This window comes from Scyliorhinus canicula, chromosome 11, assembly GCF_902713615.1.
Source record: "Scyliorhinus canicula chromosome 11, sScyCan1.1, whole genome shotgun sequence".
NCBI classification, from domain to species: Eukaryota; Metazoa; Chordata; class Chondrichthyes; order Carcharhiniformes; family Scyliorhinidae; genus Scyliorhinus; species Scyliorhinus canicula.
In genome coordinates, this window is record NC_052156.1 from 35,388,770 (window position 1) to 35,411,632 (window position 22,863).

Below are 22,863 nucleotides of genomic sequence, written 5' to 3' on the forward strand. Positions count from 1 at the left end.
CCAGAAGTCTCAAAAGACGAGCTGTTAGATCATTTGGACATTCTGAATTCTCCCTCATGCACCTGAACAGGTGCCGGAGTGTGGCGACTAGGGAATTTACACAGTAACTTCATTGCAGTGTTAATATAAGCCTACTTGTGACAATAATAAAGATTATTCACTCTCACAGGAATGGACTATCTCATCACTGTCAACAATTTTTCAGTCTACTGTGATTTAAACCAGTTGATGCCAACGAGATTGCAGAATGGCTGAAAACACACTTCAGTCATCATGGCATCCTGACATCCTGACATGCTGGTGAGTGGCAATGGCCCCGAGTTCACACGTGAAGAATTCAGGCACTTCCATAATACTTGGGAAAATCAGCACAACACATCATTTCCACAGTACTTCCATTCAAATGGAAAGGCTCAGGCAGCAGAGAAAATTGCTAAAGGGATCATCAAATGATTGAATAGATCCACACACAAGTTGACCTTAAAGTGGAGAAACACATTTACACCGGCGACAATATGGCATGGAAAGTAGTCCAGCCCAGCGACTAATAACACACCATACCCAAACTACCTTTCAAATAGCTAAAAAACGAATGAATCCAGAAGTAGTAACATAAGTGAGTGACACAACTAAGATATAATGACAGAAAGCCAAATTTCACTTTGATAAAGCGGCCAAATCATTCCTAGAGTCGAGAGTTGGGGGGGCCGATCAGAGTACAGACATTCAACACACTCAATAGAAGTTGATCCACATTGCAACTTGGGAATCTGCGTAAAACAGTTGTCACCTTGAACATCAATGTGAAAGCAAATGACCAGATATGTTGTTGCAACAGCAGACATAAACGTGCAAGAGGAGAAGTTCCTCCTTCACAGCAACAGCTGATGAGGAGAGTTGCGTTTTGCCAACAGGACAAGGGATGGAATGACCATCAGACCCAGAGGTCAACTGCTCCTCAACAAATGCAACAGATCAGTAGCAACACTCGCCATGGCAACAACATTCCCCGGGGAGACAAATTCAACCCAGGAACCAGCATTCACCAGACTTGAAAGCTTTAAATATTGTGTGTGCAGAGCCAGGCAAAAGGGAGGCAGAAAAGTAAGTTTTTTGTTTGTGCTTGACGACTTTCTTTATAGGTCATGTATGTGGGTAATTTGTAACCACAAATGATGTGTTTTGTTTTATTTTTATGAGAAGTGAGATGTTAAGAGAAATGCCTTCATTCGCAGTTGCCTGTTGTGCGCTGTGGATTGCCATAGTAATGTAACTCTGATGGCATTCCTTCATGAGTAAAGTTAACACCAGGTTAATGTCCAACAGGTTTATTTGGAATCACTATTACTATTAAAAGTTTTGTTGGATTTTAACCTAGTGTTGTAAGACCTCTTACTGTGCCCACCCCAGTCCAATGCCGGCATCTCCACTTCATGGGTAAAGCATTGAGGCCAAAGTCATTTTACACACCACATGGAACACAATGCACCGTGCTGCATCCATTATTGCTGCTTTTAATTGCATTCATATTTATTAGAATCAGCCAACCCCTCAGGTTTTTAACTCAATTTAATATCTCACAGGTAGGTTGTATCCAATGTTTACAAGCTCTGAATGTATAGTCAGCACTGCCAGGCTCTGTTATTGAGGCCACATTGGTATCAGAAACAGTTCACTGCCATCCAATCCTTTAAATTGTTTAAAATAGGCTTAGTTTCATGGGTTTAGTTGCCTAAAATATACTCATGCATTATGTGCTTGAAAAGATCTCTTCTACTCACAGGGGAATCTGGAGGATACTCTTCATCCCTTGAAAAAGAACTATTAAAAGCCTTGTTGAATGTTTCGCTGTTTTGCTTGTGCTTTTCAATTGTAGCATGAATAACCTAGTAAAAAATAACCATATTTTTGTAAAATAGCCAAAAATAACTGTAGAATGTTCTAGAATAAGGAGGAAAATATTTAACAGAATGTTACATACCTGAAACCAATCTTTCCTTTCTTCCTCAGTCCTACAAAAAAAGGAACATTTTTGACGTTTAATTATACTAACTAGTTGTGTTGTATTTTATTTTTGGTGTCAAACGTTCAACTGGTAAGCATTAAAAATCATTTTTGGAATATTTTCAATAGATAACAATGTTATTTAACACATTTCGTACACTGTTAATAAATGATATTTTAAAACTTTGCATCTACCTTGTCTGAAGTTCTAAGGATCGCTGTTTTCCTACTATTGTAAATGTATGAGTAACATTCGACTTTGTAATTTCTTGCACCTGGGGAACAGAGTTTTTTTTTCCAATCATAGCAGAAAATAGCAATAATTAAGTTTGCTAAAAAATGGTTTAACCAGAAGATGCCACAAACCTGCATGCCAGCAATGTCAATCCTTTCCCTCACACTGAATTTTTGTCCCATCAGTCGAAGCTTTGGCACACAGTAAAGAACCATGTTGTTGAACTAAAAGTAAAATTATTGAATTTCAAATTGTATTCATCCTGTTCTAGTTGTAATACATAGACAACCATGAATATGGATGTCTGCAGCTGGTAGCAGACAGAACAAAATGTTTTGTACAGCTTTTGGGAAAAATGTACAGTTTAAAAATAAATAAATACTGGTTATAAAATATTTGCAGTACAAAACAAAGTTTCTTATCAATTTTAACAATATGCACAGTTGGCGAGAGACCAATAACTAAAGATGAAGCAGTCCAGATATCAAGCTTCGTCTTTGCAAAGTCACTAGCCAAGGTCAAAAGCAACCTTTCCTAATTCTAAATTACAAAATTATACAACATGTGAAATTATTTTCCATTTCTTGGTCTGAATTGCCTTTTGGAATTTTTCAAGTGGCACGCATTGATTTAGTGACTCAGCCAATTCATCCATCAAACAGTGCAGCGCATGTTCCTGTGGCCCCTTCTTGCATTCGACTTCATTTAACTAAATGGTAGCACTCTCGTTTCTGAGTCATGTTATTGTGGGTTCACGCCTCAATTCGCATCAGTATGGTACTGACAGTTTGTCTACAATCATAGAATCCCTGCAGTGCAGAAGGAGACCATTCGGCCCATCGAGTCTGCACTGACCCTTCGAAAGACCACCCTACCGAGGATCCCCAGCCCTATTCCTGCACCCTGCCCTGAGGGACAATTTAATATGGCCAATCTACCTAACCTGCACATCTTTACTACAGTAACTACACATAAAGCACTAGATGTGAAAGGAGTTTATATAAATCTAGCTCTTTCTTTACTGCTCCTTTCAAGTGTGATCATGCCTTTCGTTAACTGCAAATCAACAACAAAGGTTTGAGGTTGGTGGGTGGGGGGGGGGGGGGGGGGGGGGCAATAAAAAGTACCACGGAGAGAAAAATTGGAAAGCAAAGTCAGTTTTGAAACTGTTGATGTTTCACAACATTCTGCATTGTCTTCAACAGACTGTCTGTTTCAGTTCAGCAAACTCTTTCTAGGCTTGCAACAAAGCCGCTGGAGAGGGTGCTATAGAAAAATAAATCACAACTATCAGAGCCCAATTATATCACACTTTTGTTGGTCTGTCAATGGAAAGGCAGAATTTGTGGCTCTAAAGAAATTAATTAATCAATACAATACCTACAATGTAGGGATGGATGTTTGATGCTAAAATATGAGAGAGAAAAAAATGGTATGAGTTGTTGGAAAAACTAAGGGCCTAGTTGGCTTACCAGAAACAGGTACCGATCTTGAGCTGAACCATTCTTAGCCGACAGCTTTTGGATGTGCCCCTCTTTTATAAGTTCATTAGCTGGATTGACAATATCTGCTTCACCTCCAAGCCTTTCATATACTTCCAGCAGTTTATGCATTTTTTCCTGCAGGTACAAAAAGTTGCAATTGACAACTTGATGGTCAACGTTATCATATATTCTTTGCAAAATAAGTTTCCCTCCTGACCAAGGAAACAACCACATCATGTGCTTGTTCTTTCCATAAAGTTTATAAAGCAAGAACTTAGAGTTTGCGAATATTGAATTTAAAAAAAGTAAAATATCACGGAAGCTGGAAATCTGAAATAAAAACAGGAAGTTCTGGAAAAGCTCAGCAGGTCTGGCAGTATCTGTGGAGAGAGGAACAGAGTTAACAATTCAAGTCTGTACTTCTCTGAAGAAGTCATACAGACATCAAAACTTTTGTTTCTCTTTCTACAGATGCTGTCAGACCGGCTGCCTTTTCCCAGCACTTCCTCTTTTTTCCTTGAGAATACGGAATATGGGATCTGCAAAGCGATATTGTTCATATACCCACAGAACGTTTTTGATGAGACCATCAATTCACAAGACACGTGATTGGAAGTGAACAGTGGTTTTAATAGTCTTACAACTGAGCTTGCCTGTGACGAGATGAACTGAGAGCAGGCTTACGACTGCAGTGCTTTATACTTCTGGTTAGTGGGAGGAGACATGGGCGGAGCCAAGGGTGGAGCCCAGTACAAACTCCTCATCTCCCCCTATGGGCAGAGCCGCGCAATGGCTCGTATTCAGAGCCCACGGGGACACAATACATGTAATACAACACAGTGTGAATTACTAGGTATATAATTCACCACAGTTTTTAAAACAACTTTTCATTTATTGTAATTTATGGTTAAATAAATGGTTCAAAGAAACTAAAAATGAAAGGTGGCCCAAGTTCATTTCTGAAGTGTCGCTCTCTCTCTCTCTCTCTCTCTCTCCAAATGTATGTGCAAAAGATTCTTACTGGATACCACACAAATTTCAAATCCTTAAAAATCCAGCAGGTTTGTGCGAACTGTGTTTCACATAAATGGTTTAAACAAATGCATTGATTTTCAGGAAAGAACTTATATTTCTCATACCACCTTTTTTTATGGCCTTTATTTGTTTTCTCTTATTTTCCAAATCAAATCAACAATTCTTGAATTTAAATAAGTCTTTGACAAAACATTATCCCAGATTCCCTCATTATAGTTACCACTACAACAGGTGGTTATTTCGTAGTGAGCAAACAAGGAATGGTGCTATATGCCGGTACTTTGAACTGCCTTTCAACAATGAGTGCCGGTATAGCCTGTTTCTATAATAACAATAATCTTTATTATTGTCACAAGTAGGCTTACATTAACACTGCAATGACGTTACTGTGAAAATCCCTTATTCGCCAAACTCCGGCGCCTGTTGGGGTGCACAGAGGGAGAATTCAGAATGTCCAATTCACCTAATAAGCACATCTTTCGGTACTTGTGGGAGGAAACCAGGGCACCCATAAGAAACCCTCGCAGACATGGGGAGGACATGCAGACTCCACGCAGACAGTGACCCAAGTCGGGAATCGAGCCTGGGACCCTTGCGCTGTGAAGCAACAGTGCTAACCACTGTGGTACCGTGCCTCTCCCACTGTGCTATTGTGCCACCCAGAGCTTTCATACAAACATAGAAAATCCAGTCTGTCTAGCCCTGTCAGATTTTTGTACCTGTCAATCAGATTCCCTCTCATTCTTCTAAATTCCCGTGAATTTCCATAATTATAAACCCATCAAAATTTGATGCACAGCGGCTGAATAAGCATTCCGCCCGTGCCATTTGAATAGATTTTAAGCTCTGCTCCTTCTGCGACTAAGGAATTTGTAGCTGCTTTTCTTGTTATTCCTGGTTAACAAGCAAGATAAGTAAATTCATCATGTGAATTCCAAATGAAGGATAACCCTGCACCAAGTCATGCCAACTCACAAAATATGCATTGGTACATTTCAAAGTGACAGGTACTAAATAAATAAAAGTTTCTGATGTGTGTAGCGTGGGCCGCACTCATTTTTATCCTTCTTCTATAACTGGCTCCATTAACTACTACCTGTTAACTAAAGCTTTGCAGATAAAGTATAAAAATAAAGAACAGAACTAAATTATCTCAATTTTTTTCCTGAAGGCATCAATCTGGTAGCAGCAGAATTTACCACAATAACTGATCTCCTTGCTAAAATCACTTCTTGAAACTGGTTTCAGATGCCATCCTGATTGCTGACTGAATTGAATATACGAATGTACATACGAACATACAAAATAGGAGCAGAAGCAGGCCATTCAACCCCTCGAACCTACTCCACCATTCAATAAGATCATGGCAGATATGAATGCGTTGTGTTCCACATTCCCCAGCTACCCCCCAGTAACCTTTGATTCACTTGCCTAACAAGAATCTACTTGCCTCTACCTTAAATATATTCAATCACCTCACCTCCACCTCCTTCTGGGGCAGAGTTCCAAAATTGCATAACCCACAGAGAAAATAATCTCCTCATCTCTGTCCTTTAAGGGCGACCTCTAATTTTAAAACAGTGCCTCCTAGTTCTGGACTTACCCACAAGAGGAAACATCCTTTCCACGTCCACCTTGTCAATACCATTCAGGATGTTGTATACTTCAATCAAGTCACCCCCTTTTCTTCTAAACTCTAGTGGAAACAAGTCCAGCCTTTCCAACCTATCCGCATAAGACAACCTGCTCATTCCAGGTAGCATTGAATAAACCTCCTCTGAACCAATGCATTGATATCCTCCCTTAAATAAGTAGTCAAAGCGGCACACAGTATTTGAGATGAGGTTTCACCAATGCCTTGAATAACAGAAGAATAATCTTCTTACATTTATCTTCAATTTCTCTCATAATAAACAATAGCATTTCATTAACCTTCTTGATTTTGCACCTGCATACTAACTTTTTGTGACTTATGCACAGGAACATCTAAATCCCTCTGTACCCCAGCATTCTGCCCTCGCTCTCCATTTAAGTAATATTCTGCTTTTTTATTCTTCCTGCCAAAGTGAACAACTTCACATTTTCCCACATGAGACTCCAAATGCCTGACTTTTGCCCACTCACTCGGCAAATTCCGTTTGTCTTCTTCACAAGACACCTATCTTTGTATAATTTGCAAATTGAGTTATCATGCTTTCGCCCCTCCCTCATCTACGGGCATATGAACAACAACTATAACGTGACAAGTGAAATTCTGAAAAATATCTAACCTTGCCAATAAATAAGTAATTTTGTGTCAGAAATATCTAATTCTGCACAAATCTCTTCAATTCCACTGCATTTCCCAGTTTGCCTTTTGTTAATGAATGTCATCTTTAAATGAAAAGGCTTAGCAAATTAACACTTTCTAGAAAGCACCGTGTGCCATATGCTGAAAATGCTCAGCAAGTACTATGTATGATGGAAATCAGAAAATGCATTATTTTTAACAGCAGGTTATGGCAATGCTTTATCCATGACCAGTTTTAATTTAGCTTGGAGAGTCATCTAGTGCTGGAGTCATATCTTGTTTCATGTCCTGTTTCATTGTTCATGGCCCATTTTCCAGCCCTTTGCTGTACCCCACTCTCTTGCCTTCCCTCCACTACCACACGATTTGCCTCATCCACCAGATTGTACTCCACTGCTTCTTTCATTATGAAGTCACATCATACCGATATACTCAAACGGTTACTGGCTCCATATTTAAGCTTGTGGAAATCTAACCAAACTCCAAACATATGCACTGCAATGTCAAACATCAGCTTTCCGCACATTTTTAATGATCCAAGTAACACGCCTGTTATTTTTCACATTTGTTTCTGTCCATAGTTCTGGTTTGTACATAATGGTGAAATTAAATGGGATAAACACTACATCAGTCTGCCTGCAGAGGGCATTTCTATGCAGACAAATTCTATTTGATTCCTCTCCAAGCAAAGCCTTTGCAGGGCACACAGCGGGGAAAAGGTGGTGGGGGGGATTCTTTTCCAATGTTTTCAGTAATAATGTGCAGGGCATTTACATTTTCTGGGAAGCTGCACATATGTGATAACTTTAGGGGGCCGGCTTGTGTACAGTCTGTGGGGGGCCCCGCAACTGAGGGAACATTGGTTGTGGGTATTATTACAGAAAAATACTAAAAACCTATCTTAAAGCAAGTACCTACAAAAAATTTACAACGTTTGCATACAAAAGATATAAGGCACTGTTTAACGGAAATGAAACCAAATGCCGCATTTCCCGGCGCTGGCAGAGCCAAGAACAACCCCGCTTTTAAACTGGACTCTGCTTCCCTTCTGGGCTTCGGGGAAGCTTACCTCGCCAAAGCTTGATTTAGTCCCATTTCCTGCACTAAAGAGCTCAGCTCGGCATTGCAGGAAGAGGTCAGGCATGGTACCACCTGGGCACTGCCAGCCTCACCCTACCAGTGCTTGGGTAGGTGGCATGGCCGGGGGGCACTGCCAGGGTGCCAGGCTGGCAGTGCCAAGGTAGCATCAGGGGTTCCAGGGTACTCCCAGGGACCCCCAGTTGCCTGGGAGAGCCCCTCCAACTGCCGTTATGCCTGGTCCTCGTTTGTGGGAACCAGTGCTAAACGGCGAACGCTCGGGGACTCAGAGGCGAGGCCGGTCGATCCCTGGGTAGATCCAGCACAGACATCTGGGGCGGGATTCTCTCATCCCGCATAAACGCCATCGCGTTTCATGACGGCGTGAATGGGCCGCTGCCAGGACTAATTCTGGCCCCTACTAGTTTGCACCGCTCCAGCTGCCGATCCCGGTGAGAACTGGACGCCGCGGGACCCGAGCATGCACAGTAGCACAGGCGCCAACGCACGCATGCGCAGTGGCCTCTTTCAACGCGCTGGCCCCGACGCAACATGGCGCAGGACCACAGGAGCCGGCGCATAGGAAAGAAGGCCCCCTGCAAGAGGTGCCGGCCCGCCGTTTGGTGGACCCCGATCGCGGTCAAGGCCGCATCGGAGGCCCTCCCCCCACAGGCCGCCACCCGACCCTTCCAAGCTGAGGTCCGGCCGGCTGAGAGCAGGTTAGAATGGCACTGGCGGGACTCAGCGTTTCCACGATGGCCGCTCGGCCCAGTCCGCAACCACCACGCCAGCGCCAATGGGGCCGATTCCCCGTTCTGCGGAAAATCACATGCCGGCGTCGGGGAGCCCGGTCGCGGGGATTCTCTGGCCCGGCCCTGGGCTGAGAGAATCCCGCCCCTGGGCTCCGACCTCAAGGGGCGGGATCCAGATCGTGATGACGAGGTCGTTAAATCCTGCGTCCTGAATCCGGTGCAGCGAAGCTGATAGATCGTGACCATAATTCCAGTTTACAAGAAATAAAATAATTCTTTTCATTTCTTTATGCAGAATCCATTTGTAGAAACAGTGCTGGAATTTATTTTACACTTCAGGTCAGGCAACAAATAAACTCTCACCAAAATAACTCAGAATACTGTAATAAGGGTTTGGACTAAGTAGTTTGCTCTTGTTAATTGAATGGCTAAGCTATGCCTCTTTACCTAGTAGCCCTCACAGTTTGACGGCGGTAGTATGACAGTAACTGCTGCAATGCTAAAGACAAATAGAGGGTGTGCCAAATATATGCCCCGTAATCAGCAGGGAAATAACAATCACTTCCTGGTCTTATGTCTGGCTTTAGTGAGTCATTAATCTGAGAAAGGGAAGGAAGTCTCTAAAAACTGTAAAGAGACAATTAAAATGCTGGCTGCTAGACGGTTTTGTCTATGAACTGAGGGGTTGATTGCTTTTTCCACACCCAAAGGTCTTGGGCTCCTGATAAAGGCATTGGCATTTTCAGCATCTGGCAGTGAAACCTGAACTGCAAACAAAGGTCCAGATGTTCCAGGTGACTAGATAAACAGTCCCAGTCACATTGCTCACTTCCACAGTATCAAAAATTTAAACATTTGTAGATGTGTTCAGACAATGTGGTGCAAAAGCTCATTTGCTGCTGAACTGCCAGACAAAATCAAGCCCCCCCCCCTTTGATTGCAGCAGTTAATCCATTTCTGCAAGAGGCAGAAAAGGAACTTGCATAATCTGAATATGCAATTGTTAAGAGAGTGAGGAGAACTGAAACCGGCTGGTTAGAGAAAGTTGCCTCAAATTGATTTTGTTCTTCGCACTAAAAGGTCAAAGGTGACGGGTTGTAAAATATAAGATAATTTCATTTGGATCAAACAACGTATGGACACATGCAATTTTATTTCCCCAGAGTTCCTTCCTCATTGGGATTGTGGCACTTAGTTCCCAATGGAAAGGACACAATGCAAAACAGCACAGTGGTTTTCTCACCATTTTCCGAATTGCCACGTTGGAATGGTTAGCTGCTGTTGAAATAAGCTCCAATGATTCTGAAATGGAAAAAACGTTGATTTAATCTATAAATTACAGAGTTTATAAAAATTCAGTTAAAAAATCATTTTTCAATCTTTAACAGCTGCTTTTTCATTTAAAATATGGGGATAAGAAGATGGGAGGTTTAGTTGAGGGTTAATGCAGAATATCAGCTGTGATTGCATTGACCTGTTCCTGCTCCTATTTCTTATGTTCTGAAAGGGAACTTGAATTTATTTCCCTTTCTCCTCCTCATCCAATTCATCTGCCTCGAGGCATTCAGCTATATTACAGTGTGGATCCAAGGACATTGGCACATCTTGGTAACTCATCCAACATCCCACTTTCAGGTGTCAGCCTAAAGAGAGAGTATTAGCTGGCTATTTCACTATGGGAAGCATCACAAGTGAGCTTTTATGCCTGAGGTTTAACACTTAATGTATCACTATGGACAAAACAAAATAGAAGCAGCGATCAGAAATCGATCAGAAATCAAATCACGAGTCAACGCATTTGGCTCATTGCATTTTTTACATTCAGGAACTGCACTGACCATTTTTCAATCTCTTCCTGTTAATCATCAAGCTCATTTCACTGGAACGACGGAGGTTGAGGGGGAACCTAACAGAGGTTTACAAACGTATGAGTGGCATGGACAGAGTGGATAGTCAGCCACTTTTTCATAAGGTAGAAAAGTCAATTGTTAAGGGGTATAAGTTTAAGATGCAAGGGAGAATGTTTAGAGGAGATGTGCGAGGCCTGGGTTTTTTTTTTTACACAGAAGGTAGTGGGTGCCTGGAACTCACTGCCAGAGCAGGTGATGAAAGGTACGATAGTGACATTTAAGAGGCATCTTGACAAACACATGAATAAGATGGGAATAGAGGGATACGGACCTTGGAAGTGCAGATGGTTTAGTTTAGACAGGTATCATGATTAGCACAGGCGTGGAGGGCCTAAGGGCCTGTTCTGATGCTGGATTATTCTTTGCTCTCATATTCATGCTCATCATTTAGGAAATTATTATTTTCTATTTCAAGTATTGTATTATTATTCAAAATGATCATTGAACAAGTGTTCACCTTCAGTATTTTCCTTCAACAATGTTGCTGGGCCATTATTAACATTATCAGAGGGCTAACTGTTTCTTACATTATCAACTTGGATTTGGAAGCGCGGTGCAAACTGGTCAAATTTGCAGACAATACCAAGTCAAGAAGGCAATTGAATCTTAGGGGGCAGTACAAGAATTACAAAATGATTTAGGTTATTATCACAAGTGTTCCAGATTCAATCCCGGGTACTTAGCTAAACACAATTACCCAATTAAAAATTACACCACTGGTAACGTTCCTTCATTTTCTTTAATTTGTTGCTCCACTTTGTGCCACATTTACTAAAGGACATGCCAAGATATGATTATTACTACAATTGATCAATACAGCCACGGAGGGGCAGCATGGTGGCCTAGTGGTTAGCACAACCGCCTCACGGCGCTGAGGTCCCAGGTTCGATCCCGGCTCTGGGTCACTGTCCGTGTGGAGTTTGCACATTCTCCCCGTGTCTGCGTGGGTTTCGCCCCCACAACCCAAAAATGTGCAGAGTAGGTGGATTGGCCATGCTAAATTGCCCCTTAATTGGAAAAAATAATTGGGTAATCTAAATTTTAAAAAAAAGAAAAAAAAAAAAAAAAAAAAAAAAAAAAAATACAGCCACGGATCATGTTTCACTGCTGTCTATGCCAGGGTGTTGTACACTTTTCACTTCAGACACTACCTTTTGTTTGTTAAGATGACATTAGGTACATGTCCTTCTTAGCACTGCCGATGGAATGGAGCTGATAATAATAGCTCTAAAATCCTGTGCAATTTAATCTAATTTCAATATTTTCAATTGCAATGACTCAATTGATATAAAAGAGCTCCATGTATGTCATAAGATGGACAAATATCAACCCCCAGCAGAGGAGGGGGGGATGGGGCGCTTTTTGGACCGGCTGAGATTCCCGAGGGTGGAGGAGGGACAGGTGGAGGGACTGGGGGTGCCGGTTGAGCTGGAGGAGCTGGTCAAAGGGATAGGGAGCATGCAGTCGGGGAAGGCGCCGGTCCCAGATGGGTTCCCGGTCGAATTCTATAAGATGTATGCAGACCTGTTGGGCCCCCTGTTGGTTAGGACCTTCAACGATGCAAAGGAAGGGGGGGCTCTGCCTCTGACGATGTCTCGGGCGCTGATTTCCTTGATCCTTAAGCGGGACAAGGATCCCCTGCAGTGTCGGTCATACAGGCCGATCTCACTCTTAAATGTAGATGCCAAGCTGTTGGTGAAGATTTTAGCCACGAGGATAGAGGACTGTGTGCTGCAGGTTATCCACGAGGATCAAACGGGGTTCGTGAAGGGGAGGCAGCTGAACACTAGCATACGGAGGCTCTTGAATGTTATAATGATGCCGGCGGTGGAGGGGGAGGCAGAGATAGTGGTGCCGTTGGACGCGGAGAAGGCCTTTGATAGGGTTGAGTGGGGGTACTTGTGGGAGGTGCTGGAAAGGTTCGGGTTTGGGGAGGGGTTTGTCAGGTGGGTGAGGCTGTTGTATGAGGCCCCGATGGCGAGCGTGGCCACGAATAGGAGGAGGTCGGAGTATTTCCAATTATACCGAGGGACGAGGCAGGGGTATCCCTTGTCCCCCCTGCTTTTTGCGCTGGCAATTGAACCCCTGGCCATGGCGTTGAGGGAGTCGAGGAACTGGAGGGGGCTGGTGCGAGGTGGGGAGGAACACCGAGTGTCACTCTACGTGGACGACCTATTGCTGTATGTGGTGGACCCGGTGGGGGGAATGCCGGAGGTGATGAGGATTCTTAGGGAATTTGGGGATTTCTCAGGATACAAGCTCAACTTGGGGAAGAGCGAGCTGTTCGTTATACACCCGGGGGACCAGGAGGGGGGGGATCAGTAGGCTCCCACTAAAAAGGGCGGAGAGGAGCTTCAGGTACTTGGGGGTCCAGGTGGCCAGGACCTGGGGGACCTTGCATAAGCTTAACCTCACGAGGCTGGTGGAGCAAATGGAGGAGGAGTTTAAGAGGTGGGATATGCTGCTGCTGTCTCTGGCGGGTAGGGTGCAATCAGTCAAGATGCCGGTGCTCCCGAGATTTCTGTTCCTGTTCCAGTGCCTCCCCTTCCTTATCCTGAAGGCCTTTTTCAGGCGGGTTAGCAGGAGCATTGCGGGATTTGTGTGGGCGCACGGGACCCCGAGGGTGAGAAGGGTGTTTCTGGAGCCGGGCAGGGATAGGGGGGGTTGCCCAATCTCGGTGGGTATTATTGGACTGCCAATGCAGCGATAGTGCGTAAGTGGGTGATGGACGGGGAAGGGGCAGCATGGAAGAGGATGGAGATGGCGTCCTGTGTGGGCACGAGCCTGGAGGCGCTGGTAACGGCCCCGCTGCCTCTCCCTCCAACAAGGTATACCACTAGCCCGGTGGTGGCGGCTACCCTCAAAATTTGGGGGCAATGGAGACGGCACAGGGGGGAGGTGGGGGCCTCGATGGGATCCCCGATACGGGGGAACCACCGGTTTGTCCCGGGGAGAATTGATGGCGGGTTCCTGAATTGGCACAGGGCAGGAGTTAGGAGGTTGAGGGACCTGCTCGTGGACGGGAGGTCTGCGAGCCTGGGTGAGCTGGAAGGGAAGTTCGGGCTCCCCCCGGGGGAACACCTTTAGGTACATGCAGGTAAGGGCGTTTGTCAGGCGGCAGGTGGCGGAGTTCCCTTTTTTGTATACATGGGGGGGTTTGTTCTTGCTTTTCTTGATTTTTTTGTTATTGATATTTTGTGAAAATTTGAATAAAAATTATTAAACAAAAAAAAATAAGATGGACAAATATCTTAGGGTAACAGGTCTCTGGTTCACTCCCATAACTTAGGAAATCAGATATGAATTACTATCCTGCCTTCTGAATAATAGTCAGATAAGAAAAGTATTTTCCAACCATTATGCATTACATGAAGAAAAGAAACTTAATGTAACTACACACAAGCTCATCAAAAACCTAATACAATTTTGAATTTAATAGCAGAAATGTTCCAAAAAGTGGTTCAGGAACACTTTTTATACTGTTACAGGCTTGAGAAAAAAGGAAATTTCAGACCGAATTGTGCGTTATTGATTGGCGTAGAATAGACAGTTTTCTTTTTAATGGAGACTTGTTTCTTACTCTCTGCATCTTTCCTATCCAAAGAATCCTCAGGCAGTTTCTTTAAGTAATCCTTCAGAAGCATCTCATAACGAGGAATGCGTTGTACAGGCTCCAGCATGTGGTGCTGCAGTGTTAGGTTACCACAAACATCTTGCTTCTGTTAAATGAAAGAAACAAATTAGTTGAGAAAACAAAGTAATCAAATCATACATCTCAAATAAGCAAGAACAGTGATAATTAATATAACCAGGGGAAACTTTGCATGTTTTAGCCAAGGTAGCTGAGGCTAAAAATGGCTCTTTATTTCAAAAACTCTGGTTCAGTTACTAGCTTAGTGAAAGTAGCCATATATGCAGACTTCCTCAAACGTTGCTTTCTCCTGCTATGGTCACCTGGTCAGCTCTCAGCCGCAACTTTTGAAAGTTTTAAGGCGGTGCAGAAACAGCGATTCATTCTAGGAGTGATACCATAATAAATAGTGCTTCATTATTTTATGAACAAACTTTATTCAAACAAAAGAAGAAAAACAATATTTAAGCTTTTAAACTTCAACCCCAACAATAACAGATCACATATAGTTCCTTAACTTTAACACACAAATTCCTATTAAACAACACTTTAAATGAACATGCAGTTCTCATTCCACTTACACAGGTAGGCAAAGGTGATACCTACATTTCCGAAACAATTTGTCTTCTGTTAAGGAAGTTCTTTTATAGGTTTAAATTCCATGGGGCAAAGATTAGAGGAGATGTGCGAGGCAGGTTTGTTACGCAGAGGGTAGTGAGTGCCTGGAACGTGTTGCTAGGGGACGTTGTGGAAGCAGATACATTAATGGCATTCAAAAGGCATCTTGACAATACATGGATAGGATGGGTATAGAGGGATATGGCATGAGGAAGTGCCAAGGGTTTTGGCCAAAGTTAGTACCATGACTGGTAGGTACAGGCTTGGAGAGTCGAAGGGCCTGTTCCTGTGCTGCACTGCTCATTGTTTTTTCAGGACCATTTTCCAAAGCCTGCCTCGGTGGCAATTTTCATGACCTCTCTTGGTTGCTTTCCATAGCCTTCTCTATGTACCTGTTCAAAACAGGATTATTTTTCTCTCTCTCTAAGCTCCGCCTCGCCCCTCAAACAAAGGTTCACTCCTGGAGTTTTCAGACCTGAGCCCATCATTGTTATCTTGGCTGCTTGATTGCCCACTCCCACTTATACAAAAGAACAGAGCCATACTATTGATATGCAACTAACCCCATTGATGGAAAAAGAGACCATCAAACTCTGTAATGGGATAATAGCTGGTCAGACAGGAGTTTTCCCGAAGGACAATGGATCTCGAGTGACTCACCTTTTTTGAACAGGGCCATCCTATGTATTCCCACTAACGAGTTTAAGCTAGAATGGGACAATGTAACTCGTGCCAGGTGTGGACCTATCCCTCTGATTCCGTGCTAGCAGTTTTTTTCCCCTCAGTCTGTTTAACCCCCAAGTTGCCTGCTGCATCTTCAATCCCATTTCTAATTTCTTAATATCTCCCTCGTGTAACACCCCCAAATCACCGTGGAAAGTAGTTCATTCTAAACTGATGACACAACTGAGGTTGGGAATGCTTAATACCTGCTATTGGCCATTCCACCAAACATGTTAGTTTAGCCCATCGGTTATCCAAAGAATTAAAGAACTTCAACAATTCCACATTCTCTTCATACATACAATGTTTTTCCTATTGTTGTTTAGTTGTGGAAATTATCCTCCATTTAGATATGGGGAAAGATTTTTGTACAATGTAAATTTGATGTACAGTGCTTTTATTTATGAAGTCCCACAATCCCACAATTTTAACAATATAAATGGTTAAATGAAAAAAAAAAATGAAAATCGCTTATTGTCACGAGTAGGCTTCAATGAAGTTACTGTGAAAAGCCCCTAGTCGCCACATTCCGGCGCCTGTCCAGGGAGGCTGATACGGGAATCAAACCGTGCTGCTGGCCTGCTTGGTCTGCTTTAAAAGCCAGCGATTTAGCTGAGTGAGCTAAACCTGGTCTAAATGGGAAATTAATTGGTTTACAAACTTTGCAAATAAATACTTTATTTGGAACGTGAACGTTGATGTGTTGGGTAAGCTGGGTCTGCGAGGACTGCGTTTACTGCAGCAGTGAGAGAGACAGGCTTCCAACACTTGAAGAAATGCAACTCTATTTTATTGAACTCTTAACTATCATACATACTTTAACTGTGGGTTGACACTATGCTGAGTTGACTGGAGACTTGAGGCTAACCTGACCAGACTATCTTCCTACCACATGGTGTATGTTCTAGTTGTTGCTCACGGACTCTGACTGTCTCAGAGGCTGGATCCCACAAGAACGGGAAAACTAGTGCCCTCTGGCTTTATAGTGGTCGTGTCCTGTTTGGTGATTGGCTGCTGTGTTCTGTGTGTTCATTGGTCATCCTGTGTGTCAATCACTGCCTGTCTGTGCACCATCATATACTTGTATGTATATTATGACAAATGTTAGCCTAGTCTAAGGTACTTTTACTGACATCAGAAATGATGTGAAATTAATTACAGAAACTGTGGTTTTGCTTGTCAATGTCAAGCTGCTGAAGCTTCAAGAAAGAATAATTCCCTCTCATCTGACTTTAGTTTTAATTACATTATAGCTTTTGTTGAAGTTCTGGAATCCAAACCTTTTTCAAATCCTGTGCAATTACACTATGCACTGAACTCAAAAACTTGAACAGGAAATACATCAACAACAGTTTTCACCCATGGACTATATGCTCTGAATAAAAAATGATCAGTAATTAATGCAAGACCTGCCACTTCTTATCACATTAAGCCTGGTACAGCTTTGTTCCTGCCTCGGATTTTATTATTTGCACACAATTGGGTAATAGAAATGATGAAAAGGTGTCCAAGCTAAGGATTTAAAAAAATAAACTTTTCATTGCCCACAAACTCCTTCAATGAAAAATTGAAATTCATACTATGTTGCCAAATATAAGGGCCGGAATTCTCCGGCAGTTGGGATTCTTTGTTCCCGCCGGCAGGTTTCCCAGCAGCGTGAGATGGCTTCAATGGGAAATCCCATTGAGAAACAACGGCAAGATCGACTCCTACCACCAGTGAACGGCACGCTGCCAAGAAACAAGTGGCCGGGGGACCGGAGAATCCAGCCTAAGGCGTTCTAAAAATTGTGGGCGCGATTCAGCGGTCTCGAGTTCAAGTCTGCTGAACGGAGTGTTTAGCGGTGTGTTTCTCAGTGCCTGCAGCACCAAGACCCTGCCATTCAATTGCACTTTGCCATTTTTTTCTTGCCCTTGGCGAGGCCACTCTTTAAGTTGTGTAAAGTTCAGCTCGCCAGTGAAGGAAGGCCACTCACGGATCAAGGCGCTATTTGTAAAGGCAGCCCCGATCTTTCGACCCCCCCCCCTCAGTGCCCTCATCGTGGCCTCAGGACTTCACCCAACCTACCTCTTCTGGGGTCCTCGAGCCCCCCCCCCCCCGGTTACAGCCCACCTCTTATGTGCAAGCCCCCACCCCCCACCCACCCTCCATCCCAGCTTGACCTGACCCCTGGCATGGGCAACCTGTGCACCTTGGCACGATCAGCCTTGAACCCTGACAGTGTACCAGCCATCCCGGCAGTGCCAGGTTGTCAGTGCCAAGGGGGCCAAAGGTGCCCGGGGGAGTGCCATGGTACCATCTTGTCCAGTCCCTGATGAACCAGGGGCCTCAACTCTCCAGCAAGACCACCCCCCCAGGTGCCACCATGACTGGTTCACAACATTGTGAATGAAGATCAAATGTCATCCAGTTGAGACCTCACTGGCGAGACTGGTGAATCCAGGGCCCTGGATGAATTTGGCGAATGCATATTTAAATTAGTTTAATGGTACATTTAAATATGCAGGCCTGGATCTCGCCAGCGAGAATGAGATCCAGATTGCAACGCACTGTGTGATTCTATAGAATCTTGCGTGATTCAACAGCCTCATCCCAACACCAAGTCGGGCATGACAAGTCCGCTGAATCATGCACTACATTTCTATTGCTGGTCTTAACCTTAGTGAATTCTTAATTTGGTATATTGGAACATTTAGAAACGGACGTGCTGGAGTTTACCATTTGGCCAATTAAGCCTGCCTTGTCATCTTGTTAGCCCCAACAGGTTCATCTTTTTTTTTTAAATCCTAGAAGCTTGCCTTTTCTTTATGTTGCTTCAAAGCTTTACTTCCCAAGTATAAATCTCCCTTTTAAACCCCTTTATTGTATTTTCATGCATATCCTTCCGGGCTGTGCATTCCACATTCTCAAACCAGATTGTGAAGTGACTGCCCCCCCCCCCCCCCCACATTCTAGCAAAATTCAGTTTGCAGTGGTCTGGTGCTACAATCACATATGGTAGCCCTTCTCTGTCTGTTGAAATTCAATTCATTGCTTTCACATCACAATTAGTTCACCTCACAATAGTCTGCTTCATGGAAAAAAAACCTAAGCTTAGTCTTTCATTAGGTCCCTTTATCCCAGATATCAATCACTGGACTTTCTCCAATGCTAGAAGTTCCTCCCTTAGCTTAAAACAGTACATTAAATGAGCCCCAGCATTAAATGATCCCCTAAAATTGCTCTATTACTACAGCACCATGTCCTTGTTTTTATAATTGAAACAAAAATTTATCAGATTGGCATATAGTTTATTAAATGCTGGGGTCGGACCCAGCCCAACCTGTTCACCGATTCAAGAATGCAGCCCTTGCACTTTTTAATCCACGCACTTGCATTGTCTAACCAATTCCTATTCATGAAGCTCAATCTTCTTGCAATTTCTTGTGTTGAACTTGATCAAATGCCTTTTGAAAATTTAAGGATATGAATCCATTCATTTTTCCCCCTTATTTCAATGACTCTGTCTTAAGAGCACTGGACTTTACAAGACAGGTATGTTTTAAAATGTCTCCTTCAACTTGATGTAAAATTGGAAATTCCAGAAGCACCCAGACTCAGAGGCAGGCCTGTGCGGTATGGCTGCCATTGGGGGAAGGTGTGGGAGGGGAGGGAGGGGGTGAAACTCAAACAGGAACCTGCTGAAATCAAGCCTCAGTTTTTATACCTGTATACAGTAACTCCAGTAAATTACGAAAGGGTTTTGTGAGAAGAAGTGAGGGAGAGATAAAGCAGCTATTGCTGTGAGAGGCAGGATGTTTTTTAAGAATTAATTTTCTGCTCGAAAGGAAGGGTACTTAATAGAGGAACTTTTGGGAATATAAGGAACAAGGAGTCACTGAGCTGGACCTAGCTGCTGGAAATAGGATCTGAAATACTCAGGCTGAGTGGAATAACTTTTGAAGGACACTGGAAGTTGCAACGTGTACAGAACCAGGAGTAACAACGAACCTGTTCTCGTAAAGTTACACATCTGGTTTTTTCGAGTCGTAATGCTCCTTTCATCTGTGACTTACCTTTCACAGGTAAATCTCCCCAGTGAGATTATATATTTTAAGTGCAAATTTATCTGGTTCATGAAGGCACACTCGAGGATTATCTGACCTACGAACAAACCCTTTAGTCTGGAATTAGTTGCTCTGTCCCTTGCTCTTTTTTGGAATAATGGTGTTATATTTGCACCTTTCCAATCAGCTTGGTAACTAGAGTGATTTTTGGAAGAATAGTCCTATGGACCTCCTCTTAACCATTGCACTTAATATTTCATTGTGCCCAAGAACTGCAGCTTGGAGAATAGCTTAAATTGGCATCAGTGTAATTATCAGCTTGATTCAGCTGGAAGCATGCATCTCAATGACAAAGGTTTGAGTGTCAAAATCCAATACCATAATTTGAGCATGCATTGCTGCATTGTTGGTAGTGCTGTCTTTCCGACTGAATATTAAACTGAGGGCTTATCTGCATGCTTCCAATGACTTGGGTTGATGTTGAAGCTCCATTGCACAATTCAAAATGAGCTTTCACCCAGCTTTCTGACCAAAATTGCACCCTCAACTAAGACACCAAAACCATTCATCTCTTTGCTGGTGAGAGCAACTGCTGTACGTACCTGCAGAACAATATTCATTGCACTTCTGGGATCATTGTATGTGAAACACTTTCAATCATGTCTAAAATATTGGAAAATACACGCCTTCCTAACTGTCAAATGAAAATTTCCTCAAGTTTTCTTTTCGTAATCTGAGTATCAAAGTGGGATGATGAAGTAACCATTGATCTGGAACACCACCGGGGAAATACCATAACCCTATCCGAGTGAATACATAAACGACAGGTGGGATTTTAACTCAGAACAAATTTCCAGGAAACTCCTGCGGGTTCATTACCTGCTCTGCATAGGCAGGCAAAGCCCTTGCAATTTTAACTGCCAGGCGTCACTCAAATGCCACAAACCCACTTCCAGAATGGCCATTAACGAAGCGTAGAACAGTCGCTGGCAGGTGAAGGTTAGGCAGACATTTGTCACTGGCAGGTGAAGGCTAGATGTACATTTGTCAGTGGCAGGTGAAGGTTAGGTGTACATTTGTCAGTGGCAGGTGAAGGTTAGGTGCACGTTTGTCACTGGCAGGTGAAGGTGAGGTCGACATTTGTCACTGGCAGGTGAAGGTCAGGTGCACATTTGCCACTGGCAGGTGAAGGTGAGGTGGACATTTGCCACTGGCAGGTGAAGGCTAGGTGGTAATTTGTCACTGGCAGGTGAAGGTGAGGTCGACATTTGTCACTGGCAGGTGAAGGTGAGGTCGACATTTGTCACTGGCAGGTGAAGGTCAGGTGCACATTTGCCACTGGCAGGTGAAGGTGAGGTGGACATTTGCCACTGGCAGGTGAAGGCTAGGTGGTAATTTGTCACTGGCAGGTGAAGGTGAGGTCGACATTTGTCACTGGCAGGTGAAGGTGAGGTCGACAATTGCCACTGGCAGGTGAAGGTGAGGTCGACAATTGCCACTGGCAGGTGAAGGTGAGGTCGACATTTGTCACTGGCAGGTGAAGGTGAGGTCGACATTTGTCACTGGCAGGTGAAGGTGAGGTCGACATTTGCCACTGGCAGGTGAAGGCTAGGTGGACATTTGCCACCGGCAGGTGAAGGCTAGGTGGACATTTGTCACCGGCAGGTGAAGGTGAGGTTGACATTTGCCACTGGCAGGTGAAGGCTAGGTGGTAATTTGTCACTGGCAGGTGTAGGTGAGGTCGACATTTGTCACTGGCAGGTGAAGGTGAGGTCGACATTTGTCACTGGCAGGTGAAGGTGAGGTCGACATTTGCCACTGGCAGGTGAAGGTGAGGTCGACATTTGCCACCGGCAGGTGAAGGTGAGGTCGACATTTGCCACCGGCAGGTGAAGGCTAGGTGGACATTTGCCACTGGCAGGTGAAGGCTAGGTGGACATTTGCCACTGGCAGGTGAAGGCTAGGTGGACATTTGCCACTGGCAGGTGAAGGTTAGGTGGACATTTGCCACTGGCAGGTGAAGGCTAGGTGGACATTTGCCACTGGCAGGTGAAGGCTAGGTGGACATTTGCCACTGGCAGGTGAAGGCTAGGTGGACATTTGCCACTGGCAGGTGAAGGCTAGGTGGACATTTGTCACTGGCAGGTGAAGGCTAGGTGGACATTTGCCACCGGCAGGTGAAGGTTAGGTGGACATTTGCCGCTGGTAGGTGAAGGTTAGGTGGACATTTGCCACTGGCAGGTGAAGGTTAGGTGGACATTTGCTGCTGCCAGCTTCCAGATAAACGATGGGACTGGATTACCTAATAAGCAATGTCATAGGAGACCTAATAGCTATTAAAAATATATCAATTCTTAGGAGTACAACATACAACTTACCAGATAGATTGCCACATTATTAAAGAAAGTGGACATCTTAGTTAGATTTTCTTAGCCCAACCTCAGAACCAAATTGATTCAGCTGGATTAATAGTTTTAGTTTGTGATCTAAAAGTCCAGCTATTATGTTAGGTTCGTTATTTGACAAATGCACTTCAATTGCAATATCTGAGAAACTGTTGCAAGGATATACAGTGTAAATAAAATCCTTCAAGTTCCATTACCCTCAGAAATGCACTTGTAAGGAACTTCTGGATCCCTCAATATCACACACGGTAACTATGGGCGGAATTCTCCAGCTCCCCCACGGCAGGTTTTCCTGGCTTGAAGGTTGCTGGCAGGATCTTTTGGTCCCGTCGAGGTTGATGGCGATTTCCATTGCCTGCCCTGTGCCCTGTCACCACCAGGGAACCTGTGGCGGGAAGTCGACTTCGACTGGGCTGGAAGATCTCACCGGTGGGAAGGGTTGGAGAATTCCATCCTATTTCTTATAACTGACCTTGAAAGGTTTACTCCCAAAAGCTGTATTATTCTAGTTTAATGAACCAAAACACAATGGCCGAAATTTTCCCTTCCCATCTGATGCAACCATCAATTCACACGAGATGATTAGTAGAAGGGAACAGTGGTTTTAATCAGCTAGATCTGTGCCTGCCTGCGACTGCTCTGTGCTTCTTACA

General features: G+C 43.8%; 1 protein-coding gene across 3 annotated transcripts in view; it reads right to left on the bottom strand.

Moving 5' to 3' along the window:
• LOC119974000 (FYVE, RhoGEF and PH domain-containing protein 3-like) overlaps nucleotides 1-22,863 on the bottom strand; it is a 351,115-nt gene that overhangs the window by 46,953 nt on the left and 281,299 nt on the right. For all 3 annotated transcript variants that reach the window (XM_038812760.1, XM_038812759.1, XM_038812761.1), the window contains exons 8-14: nucleotides 14,368-14,506; nucleotides 10,121-10,179; nucleotides 3,712-3,858; nucleotides 2,371-2,463; nucleotides 2,200-2,279; nucleotides 1,982-2,012; nucleotides 1,782-1,886 (exon numbers count right to left, since the gene is read on the bottom strand). In XM_038812760.1, the coding sequence (XP_038668688.1) occupies nucleotides 1,782-1,886; nucleotides 1,982-2,012; nucleotides 2,200-2,279; nucleotides 2,371-2,463; nucleotides 3,712-3,858; nucleotides 10,121-10,179; nucleotides 14,368-14,506 (654 nt within the window). The remainder of the gene's footprint in view (nucleotides 1-1,781; nucleotides 1,887-1,981; nucleotides 2,013-2,199; nucleotides 2,280-2,370; nucleotides 2,464-3,711; nucleotides 3,859-10,120; nucleotides 10,180-14,367; nucleotides 14,507-22,863) is intronic.